The 16,724-nt window shown below is 41.8% G+C and overlaps 1 protein-coding gene across 1 annotated transcript in view; it reads right to left on the bottom strand.

The window, feature by feature from the left end:
• The window catches only part of cacna1eb (calcium channel, voltage-dependent, R type, alpha 1E subunit b), a 116,065-nt gene extending 113,239 nt beyond the window's left edge, over nt 1-2,826 (bottom strand). Inside the window, exon 1 of the mRNA XM_056265621.1 lies at nt 2,464-2,826. Within this exon, the coding sequence (XP_056121596.1) occupies nt 2,464-2,671 (208 nt within the window). The 5' untranslated portion in view covers nt 2,672-2,826. The remainder of the gene's footprint in view (nt 1-2,463) is intronic.
• Between the last annotated feature and the right edge of the window lie 13,898 nt (nt 2,827-16,724).

Raw genomic sequence — 16,724 nt, 5'->3', positions numbered from 1 at the left:
TATGCACACCCCTTCAAGTAAAGTGTTACCTAAAACTGAATGCACTTTTAGTGCCACTCACTGGACATTTAACATTGAAAGTGTTGCGAAACGTTCAAGAAGCAACGTAATGTAATTTTACAGAAATATTTTTCCAATGAGCCTAGTTTGCGCGTCATAAAGTCAGAACTGCGTGTCATAAAGTCCGAATTGCGAGATATAAAGTCAGAATTGCGAGATATAATCTCGTAATTCTGACTTTATAACATGCAATTACGAGTTTATATCTCGCAATTCTAACATCTTTTCTCAAAATTGTCATATCTGTCATTATATAAAGACAAATTTTTTCCTCAGAATTCCAAGTTTACATCTCAGAATTGCGTGATATAAAGTCGCAATTGAGAGTTATAAAGTCAGAATTGCATGATATAAAGTCGCAACTGTGTGTTATTAAGTCAGAATTGTGAGATATAAACTCGCAACTGCGAGAAAAAAAGTCAGAATTGCGAGTTTATTTCTCGAATTACGAGTTTATATCTCGCAATGACAAAAAAAGTTCGAATTGTGAGATAAAAAGTCGCAATTACCTTTTTTATTTGTTATTCTCTTGTGGAAACAAGCTTCCATACCATATTCTGTGGAAGTGGTGGATGGTGATCACTTTTTCCCTCTTAGTTTTGCCCAAATAAGCCAGCTTTCTCACCTCACGTTCACAGCCACGAGTCTATACTCATGCCTACCATGAACCTGAATCAGCACCCATATCTGCTACAGATGAGGTCATGTCCATCTAAGACCAAACCTGTGTACTACCATTACCCAAGGTGCTCACATCTCCCACAAACCGTAAGCAGGAACTCACACCTCCCGTCTCAAACCAGGAGCTTCGTATTTCTGCAGCATACCCCTCCAGAGTTTATGGCAGTGTCTGGACTTAGTTATTTAGTTCCCTGTCATGGAAACCACCCATGTCCCGAGTCATGTTATGGCTGCCAGTCCAGAATCCACTGCATTCTCTGTTCCCCAGGACGTTTATGAGTTCCCTGAGGCTGGTTATGTCCCTGGGATCCATGTCACGGCTCTTGTCTCAAGTGAAGTAAGAGCAGCCTTGGCTCCAATGCCAGCAACATCCACCTTTTCTAATGCGCCTACCATGTCCACCCATGCTTCTCTATCAGCCAAACCAAGCCTTGTTCCCAAGTGTATCTCTCCTGGCCATCCAGAGTCAGTTTCTCCAGACAGTGGGGACCACAAGACATGGGGAATACAGTGGGGAATACAAGTCAACCAATTGTAAGACAATTGGTGATCAGAAAAGTGATCAGAAACCTGTGATCAGGTCCACTTTAGCATCATCGTCACAGCCCAGTTGCAACAAACCCAGATTATAGCTGTTATCATCCTCTAGCATTGAACCATTATTGAGTCTTACTTGCAATTATTTAGTTGTATAAAGTTTAGGATGTTATGCAATCGTTTGGCCATATGGAATCCGCGCCTCGGGAAGATCTCTGTAACTGTTTGGTTGATGCTTTCATGCTCTTGTCTTTTTGTTGTACTATTTGTCATGTCTTTATTTTGTAAAGAACTTTAAGTTCTGTTCTTTTGCATTGAATTGTATTCAGGTGTGTTTTGTCATTGGTTAACTAGTCTTGGTTAGTCCCTTGGTCTTGTTGAATAGTGTTGTTATTGGACATGAATACATCCAATCCATGACAAAGAACTACATACACGCACATACGATCTGTATTTCTTGAACATTTTGAGATACGTTTTCCACATTTACAGTTAGAGGGTTATTTGGTTTTGGAAGAATGAGTTGCGTGCGTTGAAATGTGTGCGTTTATATTGAATTGTCTACCTTTTGATTGCAGGCTTTGGTGTCTTGGCAAAGACACGTGTGATATTACATGCGAGAAAAGCCTCCACATGCTTTCTATTGAACTCATCGTATTAATCTCATATTGGGTAAATTGACCTTGGTCTTGTGTAATGGAAGGGAACTAAAAACAATTATAAAACCAGTTTGAATGTAGTAATTACGTACCAACTCTTTTTAACATTTCTTAATATACTTAAATCTCAAGCAGCTCTGACTATGAACTATGGCAACAGTTTTGTATTACACAGTTACTCCCTAGAAAAAGTGTCTAGTGTCACAAAGTCTTACATTTCTTTATGGTAGAGATGCAAACCAGTGAAATATGAGATGACAGTCTTAGTCTACAAAAAACCTGATTGCGCCTTTTAATACAGAACTTGCCGGTTTGCCAGCAGATTATTATTATTTATTTGTTTTCTTTCTAGCTTTAATAAATGTGTCTGAAATTATTTCACCAAACGACTGACAGTAAAAGGACAGCCAACTTCTATCAAAAACATTAAGTAAAAAAAAAAACATAGGCAAGTAAAGCTGTGATAATTGCATGCAATTGGTCATTCTATCATTGGTAAAAGAAGAAAAGCTTGTTAAAGGATATGGCCACTCTATAATCCTCTTTGCATATTTTCTTATGCAGTTATTCTCAGCGAAGATAAAGAGAGACCTGTTGACGGTGAGACAGTTGTGTTTGGCTGGGATGGGGTTGTAGAGAGCCATGGTCCGAGCCCGTTTTATCGCCCCTGCGGACTCGCTCTCTGCCTTCGCCTCGGCGCTCATCTCCATAGGCACGTCTTCAGACTGAGCCATGTCTCAAGATCTGGAATAATCAATCCCAGCTTTCATAGAAGATCCCAGCTTTACTCCATTCTTCTAATGGCAAATCAGCTTGAAGAATTTGGCACGAGGTTTGCTCTGTCCTGCCTGTTGCACTCCGTAAAGAAACTTTTTTGTGAAAAAGAAAAAAAAATGTTTTACAAAAATACAGTCCGGTTTATCAGAAGTCTTTTTCAAAGCATTGTATCCATTTCTTATGAGTGGCCTGTTGGAAAACCTGCCATTTCTGTCTTGTCAAAACTCATTAAATCCTTTTAAAAAAATGTCCAAAAATGACACTTTTAAATCCCTACTGATACTTCTCAGGCTATTAAACATGAAATTCTGTCAAAACCAAGCCCATTTATTCTCCAATGCCAGTCAAAGACTCGATGCGCAGATGAACAGTGTAATGCAGTACAGTTTGTAATACCTGTTACACTGGTACTGTGATCTATAACAGTGAATGTGGTCTTTTACCATCACATATTGCCTCATCTCTCGCACTCACCCGCCCCCATTTCTCGCTCGCTCTCGCTCTCTCTCTCTGCCCCAGTGCTCCCCCTCCCACACACACACACTCATACACACGCAATGGGAAATCAGGACATAGGAAAACTGGTTACCATGGAAATGTATTTTACATTTTTTAATGTGATTGTGTGAGTGGCTTATCATCTTTAGTTTGTCAGATGATGAACTGAAACAGATTCTAGTCTATACTGAGTTAGTTCAAACCTCAATAATGAATAAATCTCTCTCATTTGTTCATACCTTTCACAATAATTCACTTTCCAAGCATTGGGAATTACTGTAAAACAACTAACTGATTTTAACATACAGTATTGAATGTCTAAAAGGAGAATCAACTCGATAGATTCTCTGAAGAGGTATACCTTTATAAGAGGAACCTTGTAAATGTTTGTCCAACATAGGCATAATAAATATCTGATTTGATTCACAGTATACATAAATAAATATGGAGAAGTGAGCTTTTATTTTTGCTCATCTTACCCAGGAACAGCTGTAAGTGTCACAGTAGCTTGGCAATGACTTCGTAGTGAACACGAGATTGAAACAGGCTACAATAATGTAGGTTAAATTCAGGCTTTTGGCAATATTACCATTTGCACAGCTTGTACTTTTCCAGTGTCTTGCATCACACTGTTTGCTATTCAAACTGTGACAGTCTTTCCTCAAAGTCTAAGCTTAAATGTATAATAATGCCTTTCCCTCATTTTAGAACTGATGATTCTGACAACATTTATATTGTGTGACAACCTGCAGAGGACATTTGCATTTCAGAACTACTGAACTATATATCTGAAGCACAAACAATACATCCATTTCTGTCTGTTTACTAATCAGAATTATCTTTGGTCTATGCCAGTACTTTGGTTTGTACACTTGTGCCTGTTACTAAACGTCTTCTCTAAACAAAATGAACTGTGTTGGCCAGATTGTTCTTGGTCAAAATTGCAAACTGTTTGGTTGCATGAGGCTATATCTACACCATTTACACTGTGTTTGATTTGCAGATTTAGCTGATAATGAGTCCTCAGTGTTTCAAACTGTAAAACAATGAAACGATAAGCAGACCTACGAACCTAAACTTTAACTGACAAGTCTAATGTAAGGATGCACCGATACCATTTATTTAAAACTGATCCGATTACGATACCCAAAATACTGAATAACGGCTGATACCAGTGGTTATTGTCTTGATCGTTGAAGTATATCTATACCTCTGTGTGTGTGGAACTGGTGATCAATCTAATCCACTAAATACCAGGGATGCCCCCTAGAATATTTATTAGCCCTCAAATAAATCTAAATATCAGTCAATATATTTTCTCTTTTATTTTGTTTCTGTCTACAGTTCCATTGCATTTTAAACTTCTCACTGAGAGTAAAATACACTGTCCGTAAAGTGTAGTAAAATATAGAGGCTGCTGAACTACACCAGATGCGTCATTCTGTTCTCACATGCTCAAGTTCAAGGCAGTTTGTCCCAAACAGTCAATCTTATCACCATACAGCCAAACGTTCCCTTCAAGAATGAATACAGTGGTCTTTATTTGAAGTTTGGTGTTTGGAAAAAAGCAAATGGTTATAAATTATTATTATTTGTCATTATAAAGCATAGACTTGATTTGTGCTGTAACAACGGGACAAATATAATGTAATTTATTGAAAATCTATGTAAGGTATACATTTAGCCAACCTTGACTAAAAATAGACCAATTTTACACTTTTAATTTTAACTTTTTCTTATGGATGTCCAGATCCGATCTCTGTAGGCATTATTGTCCGACTTCGGTTCGAACTGAACACCGCTACTGAGCGTGTGGCAGAGGGAAAAATATTTTTCCTGTGCTGCCATATTAAAACGCTAGGATACTTTCTCTTTGACAATTTCATGACGTAAAGGGAGGCGTGCGTTAATTAATGGGGGAAGCCAATTTAATGAACGAGGCTCACGCACCTGGAAGGAAAAAGAAAAAAAGGGGTCACAAGTGAATGCAGTTCTCGTGAGAGGGTTGTCGGAGAGGAGAAAAGAAGTTGGAGTGCCATGTGGAGTGGGGCTCGTGTTTCTGTCGGTTGACGCTTCCAGACGTTCTGTTTTCATTGAGTCGGTGAACTGGCGCAACGCACCTTCACGGAGTTCATTCAGCCGTCCTTAGAGGAAAGCGCGATCGGGAAAAGGTTCACCTCAGAGTCCACGGCGGTTCCAGACACTCATCCGAGACCTTGCGGTCTGCTACATTCGTTTGGGTCAGTGCCACCAAGCTTTGCTTCCGCACAAACATTACCCCGCTCTCTCAAAGACGCACATCGTCCGAAATTACACATGCCGGCCGGACACACCCACTAACTATACACACACACACACACACACACACACGCACACACACACACACACACACACACACACTCCTACTTCCGAGGAGTAGTTGACTGATGTTTATTTTGGTTGTTTAAGTATTTTGTCCCTTTTTCTACTGATAACTGCAGAGTTACGGGGTTTGTGTGCTTGGAAAAAATTCTACTGTTGCGAAAAATCTGTTGTGACGTATCTGCACTGATTCGCATTTTGTATGTTTTTCCCCCCCCTTTGCATGTGCGAACAAAAACAAAAAAACACCAAAAAGAAGTAGTGGGGTGTAATATTATGGTACGACTATTGTTATTTTGTTTTATTTGTTTATTTTCCTCTCCATCTGAACCGATTTTGGAGATAAAGTTGTTGTGTTTCGTATACAGCACTGGAATTGCTCACTAATTTTTGACACTGGAATAAGTTTTGTGGCCATTAAAAAGTGATGGGAAGCAAACCCCAGACTATGTCAATTTTGTGTTTTGATATATAACAGGTGGTTGATTATGCTATCCTGGGTTAATTTTTGACAGGCATACTCCTGTCTGGCGCCCGAACAGCGACTTAAAATAATTATTGTTGTTTTGAACTGTCTTTTGGGGCCACCACCGTTACAGAGTGGCGCCCGAACAGGGACATGAACTATATGACATGAACTATATGACATGAACTATATGACATGAACTATATGACATGAACAGTGAAATTTTGAATTGAACGGGAGCTTTAAAAAAAAAAAAAAAAAAAGACTCAGAACCGTGTGATTTTTCTTTTTGTGTGTGTTTGTAAAAAAAAAAAAAAAAAAAAAAAAAAAAACCTGCCCATGGTGAATTTGCAGTTAAATTTAATTTGGGGACTCAGAAAATGTGTGTATTGTTGTGTCACTAAACCCAGTTGACGGTGAATAATAATTTGAATTGAATTGCTGAAGAAGTGTAAGGAGTTATCCTCCTTGTTGGGGTGAACCAAGTTTGTGACCAAACTGAATAATTGTGTAACATTGGGATTTTGGTGGAACCTGTTTGTTCTTTCAACATTTGTACTTTATTATTTTGTCCCAGTTTCTTTGTTTATCCTTTAAAAAAAAAAAAAAAAAGAATTGTCACAGACGCAATATACCATTTACTGATTTCAACACTTGTTACACTTGTAACATGACCACTCCACTCTCTCCATCCACGTTGGTGGACATCGAGGTCCCTGAAGTGGAAACTCCCATGTGGCCACCAGCAGCCCCTGTCTCTTTATTCCCTTACACCCCTAATATGACTGGATCCAGAGTGCGATTTGCCACCTCTGCCTTGACTGGCAGCACTCCCGTACAAACCCTCACCTGGGAACCTCCAAATTCAGACAACATGCAGCTCTGCACAACGCCTGAAACTTCCCCTTCATCTTCTGTGGGACCGCAGGACTTGCAGGACTTGCCTTTTCAACTTCCCACACCTGGCAGAGGATTTCAACAAGTAACTCAGCAAGTACAAGGAGATTTGGATTCCTTAAAGGAGTCAAGCCAGAAACAAGAGAGGGCAATTATTAAACTTACCCAGGAGGTTAAGACGAAATTTTTTCAACAAGCGACACATATTTCCAACATGGTAACTAAGATGGAGGACAACCATCAACAGCTACAAAAGAGTATCTCCGATAACAAAGAACAGGTGGAAAGTGAGATGGACCAATGGACCAAAGCTACCAAACGTATGATTGCAGAAGAATTGACAAATGTGAAGGCTACTCTTGTATCTGAGGTGCGTTTCTTGGTTGAACAACTTCAGGTACAAATCCAAAAAGACCTGAAAGACATGCGCAAGAATCTGCAAATTAGTCAAGATCAACTTAATAAAGAGTTTCAACAAGGGAAAAAACAAATGGAGGAGTTTTGCACTGACTTTCAAGAATTTCAGTCAGAAGTGAACAAAAAAATCGAAATGCAGATAACTGATAGAACTGACCAACCAAAAGAGGCATCCCTAACTATACCTGCAACCGATAGTTCTTTTTCCTCACCACCCAGCCCAGAAGCAGCCGCCATCACATCTTCCACTACCACGACAGCTAAAAGTGATCATCTTCGACTAACATTTCCCACATTTGGAAAGCCAGCCGATGACTCAGACCCTTTGAGCTATTTGACTCGATGTCAAGACTTTTTGGCATTGCACCCCTTGTCAGACGTGGATCTTTTGGCTACTTTTCGTACAGTCTTACATGGAACTGCCCGTGACTGGTGGGAAGTTGCTCGCTCTTCCATTGTCTCTTGGACTGAATTTGAGGCAGCTTTCCTCTCTGCTTTTCTTTCAGAGGACTATGAGGACGAGCTAGCTGAGCGAGTCAGGACAAGGACTCAAGTAGAGCGAGGATCTATTAGGGACTTTGCTTTCTCATACCGGGCATTGTGCAAGAGATGGAAAAGCACATTAACGGAGTGTGAAATTGTGAAAATGATTCTAAAAAATATTAAACCTCACCTCGCCAGTCAGTTACGCAGTCGAGTTTTTTCAGTGGAGGAGTTGGTGAAGTTAGGCCATCAATTAGAAAAGGACTATGAGCAGCAATTCCGGTATGATGGAGGCGTACACCCTAAACCGCAGGCTATGGCACCTCGAGCTCCTGTTAATCGCTCTATGGACAAGTCCCAAGTTCAGTGCTGGCGGTGTAAAGGACATCATTCCCCAGGAAATTGTCCCTTTTTTACCTCATCTTTTTCAAGTCAGCCATCTCATCAGCATCAACCTTCTCAGAACAAACGTCCCCCTCAAAATCAAAAACCGGGTGGGTTACCCTCCCACAATTCCATCTCCGCCACGACTGCATCCCCCATCACTGCCAACCTTGAGACGAAGCAGGTTACTGACAGCAAACAGTTAACAGTACCCCAACAGCTTGTTGTTCCGGTCACCATTGGCACATGGAAGGGTAAAGCTATCGTGGACACTGGAGCTAGCTATACTCTGATACATGAGAGTTTGTGGAAGGAACTTACCCCCCAGGAGAGTCTCCATCCATGGACCTTAGGGCCTCTCTACTTGGCAAATGGCGAGGCCGAAGTTCCACTGGGGTGGATAAATGTGCAGATTACCCTTCATAACACCAATATTTCTATGCGGGCTGTAGTTCTTACCTCAACATCGCTGACATATGTAGCAGTGTTGGGATTAGACTTCATCTTCCTGAGCGGCCTCCAACTTAATGTCTCGGAAAGGAAATATACTTTCCAATGTTCTCCTGAGGAGGAATACTATTTCCAACTAGGCCACGCAAGTATTCCTGCAAGCAGAGTTCCATGTCAACGAAGACAAAAGAAATCTAAAAGCTCTCAACAAAATCTGTCCTTGTTAAGTTCTGTTCCTCCTCCCCAACCTCTATTGGCCTCTCGAGATGCAGACCCTAGCCATGCAGAGGATCAAGTCTTAATTGGCCGTGCATTAAAAGAAGCAACTTTACCTCACAATGAAGAAGTCCAATTACGTCACATCTTGCAGACACATCAGGATGTGTGTACTCGCCGACCGGGACGTACGAATGTTCTTCAGCACTGCCTGTACACTCGACATCAGGTACCTGTTAAACAACGCCCTTATCGGCTCACCCCTGCAAAGCAAACTATAGTCAAAGAACAGATTGAAGACATGTTAAAGGCTGGCATCATAGAACCATCGTATTCAGCATGGGCATCCCCAGTTGTTTTGGTTCCTAAAAAAGATGGTAGTCTCAGGTTCTGTGTTGACTATAGAAAAGTCAATGCCCTCACTGAAAGTGATGCATATCCGATTCCCAACATCACGGAGATCCTGGAGTCGCTCTCTGGTGCAGCCATTTTTTCGACTTTGGATCTGAATAGCGGTTATTGGCAGGTACCTATGGAACCTGAGAGTAAGTCAAAGACCGCCTTCATCACGACAGGGGGGTTGTACCATTTCAATGTCATGCCTTTTGGTCTAAAAAATGCACCAGCAACCTTTCAAAGGCTGATGGAGATAGTCTTGAGAGGATTGCTTGGAACCATCTATTTCGTCTATATCGACGATATCATCGTTTACTCCCCATCAATGGCCCAGCATTTTCTTAACATCCAGACCATCCTGCAGCGTTTACAAACAGCTGGTTTGACGTTAAACCTAAAGAAGTGCAAGTTCTGTCTTCGGGAGATTACCTTCCTCGGTCATGTAGTGAACGGACAAGGTGTTACCGCAGATCCCAGCAAGGTGGAAGCAATTCGCGCTTATCCTGTTCCCCGTAATCTTAAAGAGGTCCAGCGCTTCCTGGGATTGGCTGGGTGGTACCATCGATTCGTGGCAGACTTCTCTAGGATCGCAGAGCCTCTCAACATCTTAAAAAAGAAAGGACAATCGTTTCTTTGGACATCGCAATGCCAACAAGCTTTTGAGCATTTAAAAACATGCCTTACATTGCCACCTATCCTTGGACATCCCAATCTGCAACTACCTTTTTCAGTGTACACAGATGCAAGCGACACTGGCTTGGGCGCTGTGTTGACTCAGCGGAAAGAACAAGGCGGTGAGGAAGTGATTGCGTATGCCAGTAGGACTCTAAATAAAGCTGAGATTAACTATTCCACCACAGAAAAGGAATGTCTTGCAGTGGTGTGGGCACTGGACAAATGGCAGCATTACTTAGAACCCCGATTGTTCACAGTGATCACGGACCATTCCTCGTTGCAGTGGGTGATGAGTTCCACGAAAACAACCAGCCGACTCATCAGATGGGCTCTCCGACTACAAAGGTTCGACTTTGTGATGGAGTACAGGAAAGGAAAGTTAAATGTAGCACCTGATGCTCTTTCACGAATGTACCACATACCTGGATGTAATGTGTACACCAGTCAAAAAGAGGAGTCTGAGTTTCCGATCACCCCTGAAAACCTCTGGAATGAACAACATCAGGATCCTGAAGTCAGTAAAATATTTCAGGCACTTGCAGAGAACGAACTCCCAGAGAAGGAACAATATGTAGTATTGGAAGACAAATTGTGTCGTACCACTCACCTGACCAACAACCAAGTCCACTATCGTGTTATCATTCCCAGCAGCCTTGTGCCCAAAATTCTACAATACTATCATTCCAGTCCCCTGAGTGGACATCTTGGAATTTTCAAGACATATAAAAGGGTACAAGACGTTGCTTACTGGCCGGGCATGTGGACGGACATCAAGAAACATGTCAAAAGGTGTGTAAAATGTCAAACTCTTAAAAGTGACAACAAAAAACCAGCGGGAAAACTTCAACCTATTACTACATCACGGCCCAATGAAATGTTAGGAGTGGATGTTAGGGGCCCCCTGCCTAAAAGCACAAAACAACATGAGTATTTACTCGTCTTTGTTGACTATTTTTCTCGATGGGTTGAACTCTTTCCCATGCGACAAGCCACTGCTCAGAATATTGCAGAAATTCTGCGAAAAGAAGTGTTGACTCGATGGGGCGTGCCTGATTACATCCTGTCCGACAGAGGAACACAATTTGTATCTGCAGTATTCACTGAATTGTGTGCGAGGTGGAGTGTGACACACAAACTCACCACCGCTTACCACCCGCAAACAAATATGACGGAAAGAGTCAACCGTACTCTGAAGTGCATGATGGCTTCTTTTGTGGAAGATAATCATAAAAGTTGGGACCACTATCTGCCTGAGTTTCGTTTTGCACTTAATACCGCTGTTCAAGAGACTATTGGGATGTCACCCGCTGAGCTCCATCTGGGCAGGAAACTTCACAGTCCATTGGACAAATTGTTGCAGGGGCACAACCTTTCACCCTCGGGTCCTTCATATGATGTGGTTCATCAGTTGTCTCAATTACAGAGAAAGGCCGTGGAAAACTGCAAGAAAGCCCAAATGAGACAATTGAGAGGTTATAACAAGAACAGAAGGGATGTCACCTTCGGGGAGAAGGATCGAATATGGATCAGAAACTTCCCTCAATCTAGTTCACAACGAAATTTTACTGCTAAGCTGGCCCCGAAGTGGAAGGGACCATATCGCATAATTAGTCAGTTAGGTCCTGTGAACTATCAAGTTGCACTGGAAAGCACAGGAGAGGATGTGCGCAATGTTTGCAATATGAAACCGTGTTTTCCTACAGCAAAAGAAGTAGAAGGTCATACTCAGGAAAAACTCCGGGAAATTTTCCGTGATACCTCAGACGAGGACGAAGAGTTTCTCGGTTTTTAGAGTGGTTTTCTATTTACAACTATGCGTTGTCTTCTCAAGGGGGAGAGAGTGTGGCAGAGGGAAAAATATTTTTCCTGTGCTGCCATATTAAAACGCTAGGATACTTTCTCTTTGACAATTTCATGACGTAAAGGGAGGCGTGCGTTAATTAATGGGGGAAGCCAATTTAATGAACGAGGCTCACGCACCTGGAAGGAAAAAGAAAAAAAGGGGTCACAAGTGAATGCAGTTCTCGTGAGAGGGTTGTCGGAGAGGAGAAAAGAAGTTGGAGTGCCATGTGGAGTGGGGCTCGTGTTTCTGTCGGTTGACGCTTCCAGACGTTCTGTTTTCATTGAGTCGGTGAACTGGCGCAACGCACCTTCACGGAGTTCATTCAGCCGTCCTTAGAGGAAAGCGCGATCGGGAAAAGGTTCACCTCAGAGTCCACGGCGGTTCCAGACACTCATCCGAGACCTTGCGGTCTGCTACATTCGTTTGGGTCAGTGCCACCAAGCTTTGCTTCCGCACAAACATTACCCCGCTCTCTCAGAGACGCACATCGTCCGAAATTACACATGCCGGCCGGACACACCCACTAACTATACACACACACACACACACACACACTCCTACTTCCGAGGAGTAGTTGACTGATGTTTATTTTGGTTGTTTAAGTATTTTGTCCCTTTTTCTACTGATAACTGCAGAGTTACGGGGTTTGTGTGCTTGGAAAAAATTCTACTGTTGCGAAAAATCTGTTGTGACGTATCTGCACTGATTCGCATTTTGTATGTTTTTTCCCCCCCCCTTTGCATGTGCGAACAAAAACAAAAAAACACCAAAAAGAAGTAGTGGGGTGTAATATTATGGTACGACTATTGTTATTTTGTTTTATTTGTTTATTTTCCTCTCCATCTGAACCGATTTTTGAGATAAAGTTGTTGTGTTTCGTATACAGCACTGGAATTGCTCACTAATTTTTGACACTGGAATAAGTTTTGTGGCCATTAAAAAGTGATGGGAAGCAAACCCCAGACTATGTCAATTTTGTGTTTTGATATGTAACAGGTGGTTGATTATGCTATCCTGGGTTAATTTTTGACAGGCATACTCCTGTCTGGCGCCAGAACAGCGACTTAAAATAATTATTGTTGTTTTGAACTGGCTTTTGGGGCCACCACCATTACAAGCGTTTCTGACATTTTCAGTGCGTCCTGACACACCAGGTGTCACGTTTCAATGTGTTTGAGTTCTGTTTTGTGATCTTGGTTTCCCCTGTCTTTGTGATTTTGGTTTAGTCTTGTTATTAGTTAAGTTTTGAGATCTTGTTTCCCCCGTCTTTTGTGATTTTGGTTCAGTCCTGTTAGTTTTCCCGCTCTGTCTAATTAGCTATTCCCTTCACCTGTGTTCTGTTAATTATCCTATTAGTCCCTGTTCATTTAAACCCTGTTTTCCCTCAGTGTTTGTTGATCGTCGTCTATGTATGGTTGTGTTTTTCCTGAGTTCCTGCATTTCCCTGTATCCTGAGTTTGTTATTAAACTAGCTGCATTGAAATTATGTTTCCTCGTCTTCGGCATCCTACACAAACCCTGACACCAGGGGTGCGTTTCCCAAAAGCCAACTATATTCACAAGTTCCGTCTTTATCATCAGTTCAACGAGTCGTGTTTCCCGAAACCATAGTTCCAACGAACATCCGCAAACAGCATCGCAAAGTTGTGTGTTTGGAGCGACAGATCTCGAGCTGTGGTTAGAAGCAGAGTTTCTAGATTGCATCACATGTGGACTTAATAAATCCTTATCTTGAGCAAAATAAGCAAGCTGACATTCAGTACAACCTGTCTTTTATTTAGAATACATACAAATGCCATTTACGTCTTTTAGTTTGTCAAGAGATTTAAAGACCCGTTTTTGAAGACTGCACATGTGCGAAAGTGCTCTACTATGTAAGAACGAGCCTATGATTGAATCTGGAAATACAGCAAAATAACTGAGAAAAATGAGAGATAGTCCTCAGATGCTATGTCTGTAATTTATATCAAAACATCTAGCGTTAATTCGACCTCAAACAGTTTCATTAAAATCAGTTAAATGCGTGACGTCATAAACCAAGGTGGTTGAACGACCACTTTGCGACAATATGGTTTCGGGAAACAGTCGTGACTAGTAAGTTGATTTCACCAACGATGCATCGTTCTATGGTAGTGAAGCAGCGAGTTACGTCGTACAGGAAACGCAGCCCAGAGCCAGTGTTGCCAGATTGGGACTGTGATTTCCAGACCAAAAGCTCACCAAAACCCGCCCACTCCAAAAAAAAACCGCCCAAAATGTTACTGCCAAAATAATTTGATATAATTGTATTGCCATGTCATTCAAGGTTGATAAGCACCATTTAGATCTCCTTAAAACAAAATAAAATATCAAATAAATAAATTTCCCAGGTAAACGGATCAAAACAGGGCAATAATTAAGGAGAATTAGCAAATATGACTAAAATGCGACCACACACACAATGCACTTTCACAGTGTAACGTTAGATTTAAAATGTTTTGCGATCATTTAAATACCAAATGTTTATTTTGTTAAATTTAATAGATTATAGGCTATGTATTTAAATTATATTATATATTTAAATTATTAGTAGTAGTAGTACTACTACATTTTACTCCTGATAAACGGGTGTATGTGTGTGAAAGAAAGAGCGAGATATCTTACCTTTAAATGCAGAACAGTAACAGGCTGTCGGTTGTAACTTGACAGGATGCTGAAGAACACAGCTGATCTGAATGCAATGTTTTAGAACTATTTACAGTCTGGCTGAGCTGTCTAGTACATGGATGCATCAAACTTACCCAACAACTGTTGGGGAGGACGGAATGTAGCCGATGTCCATCCATTCCGTGCCAGCCCTGAGCGCACATCCATTAAATCAGAAAGGAGCGGCAATCCCATTCTAATTCTAGTGTCATCTTTGAGCAGCGTGACTTGCGAAAATGCTCTTTCAACCGGAGCGTTGGATATGGGGAGAGTGAGGATTTGAATTGCACCTAGTGCTAAATCATGAAAGCAGTGGTTTCCTCCAGCATCTTGAAAAGAGTCTACCTCTAACCAAAACGCATCAATGGTTAAATTAGGTGAGAACCCTGCTGAGGCAACATTTCTCCACTGAGTGTCAAGTAAATCTGATGAGCCTGAAAATAATTCCTTCTTGGCAGATCTCGGAAGGATGATTTGTTTGACACAACAGAAGCGGGACACAGGAGTTCCAGCTTCCACAGCAACTCCAAGGATGCAGGCAAACGCATTTGATACTGGGCAATGAGTTCTTTTAAGAGGTCTACACAGCGTGTTAAGACCACCTCCTTTTTCTCAGGTGACAGAGTGCTCGCCTCCAACTTCTGACTGAATGTGGTCCCCAGGTCAGCATCTTTAGGTGAGAGGTATATACTGGAAGATTTTAGGTCCAAGTCCATGAGTTGTTGTTCATTATTCATACGGAAAACGCTCGGCTTGATTATACGTCTCAGTGTTGACATGTACAGCCGTTTGAGGTCCCGGAAAACTGCAAGGCTATCAGCGGTCTCTAACTGAAAACACTTGTTGACAGCTTTAATTTCCAGCAGTAAAGGACGGAGAAAATGCAGGTAAATGCTGTTGGTCTTGTCTTTGTACATTTCACTCAGAAGCCGTGCTGCATAGCAGTGTTCAGAGCTTGCTGCTAGACTGAAATGTAAAGTAAGTGCATCTTCTTGATCAAGGATTCTGTCAATGCAATCTGCTGTCACTAACCAGCGGGTGGAACTTGGAGAAAGCATTTTCAAAGGACATCCTCCACTGTTAACCGTCTCATAAAGAGTTCGGTAGTCATTCTGACGCTTAGATGAATGTGCAAACCAGTTGTAAGTCTCCCTGATCATGTAGTCAATATTGCTAGGGAGCTGCTGCATTGCCTTGTGAGCTACAATGTCCAGGGAATGGCATACACATTTGATTAGTTGTAAGTTAGGCTGTTTCTGTTTGAGCAGCGTATACATGGAATGATGTCTCCCCACCATTATGCTTGCTCCATCTGTTGCTATGCCAACCATGTTTGCTACATCCAGCGCGTTAGCTTGGAGAAAGCAGATGATAGCATCCACAATCTCATTAGCATCAGCGTCCAAAAGTTCGACAAGTCCCAGGTAAGTGCTCACAAACCGATTGAGTGTCTTAGAACGATATTTTACACATATGCAAAGTAACTTGTTTACGGTAATGTCGGTTGTTTCGTCCAAGTAAAGAGAGTAAGGCGAGTCACCAATGTCCTGTCGAAGTTGTTATCTAAAATATGGCGCAAGAACCGACTTAATGACAGCCGTACATTTGGTTCTGTGCATCTGGAATGCTCCGATCTCATCCTTCAGTATAGCCGATAAGTCGTCCACGGCATTAACTGACGTGTGGCAAGCAACGTATGTTGCTATCCGCAGTTCACGGCGCTTCTGGTCATCACAGATGGCCGCCGAGTTACTTAAACTAGCTTTACTCACTGTGAAAGCCTTAATTGTGGGCAGGCACCGCATCTTGTACTTCTTGGTTTCGGCATGGTCCTTCAAATCCTTAAAGTGAGCCCTTATGTCGGTGTTGCAAAATTTGCAGTGAGCTTTGCTATCATCCGATTTAGACTGCGTTATCCATGGCTTTAGGTCCGAATCACTCTCCCACTCCTTTCGGTACGTTTTTTTATATTTTGCCCACTTCGTCATCTTTTTAATTTGTATTTCCCGCTGAGTGCTGCTGACTGAGTCCTGACGCAGCTTCTGCTATCATTCGATTAGCTCTTGAGTGTGACTCGTGACGTTGACGTCAAGCCGCCCGTCAACTGTCAACATCACCAACACAGCCGAGTTTGCAGTGGGTGTGTTTATTTACATTACAATGACTGATTGGATGGAGTACATGTATGCACACTTGGGTTGTGTTAGTTGTGTTAAATAATTAGCCTATAATTTTTTGG

Source organism: Rhinichthys klamathensis, unplaced genomic scaffold (genome assembly GCF_029890125.1).
Source record: "Rhinichthys klamathensis goyatoka isolate OS25496 unplaced genomic scaffold, OSU_Roscu_1.1 h1tg000011l_1, whole genome shotgun sequence".
Classification (NCBI taxonomy): Eukaryota; Metazoa; Chordata; class Actinopteri; order Cypriniformes; family Leuciscidae; genus Rhinichthys; species Rhinichthys klamathensis.
The sequence above is the reverse complement of the archived record's forward strand: the minus strand, read 5'-3'. Positions and strand labels throughout refer to the sequence as shown.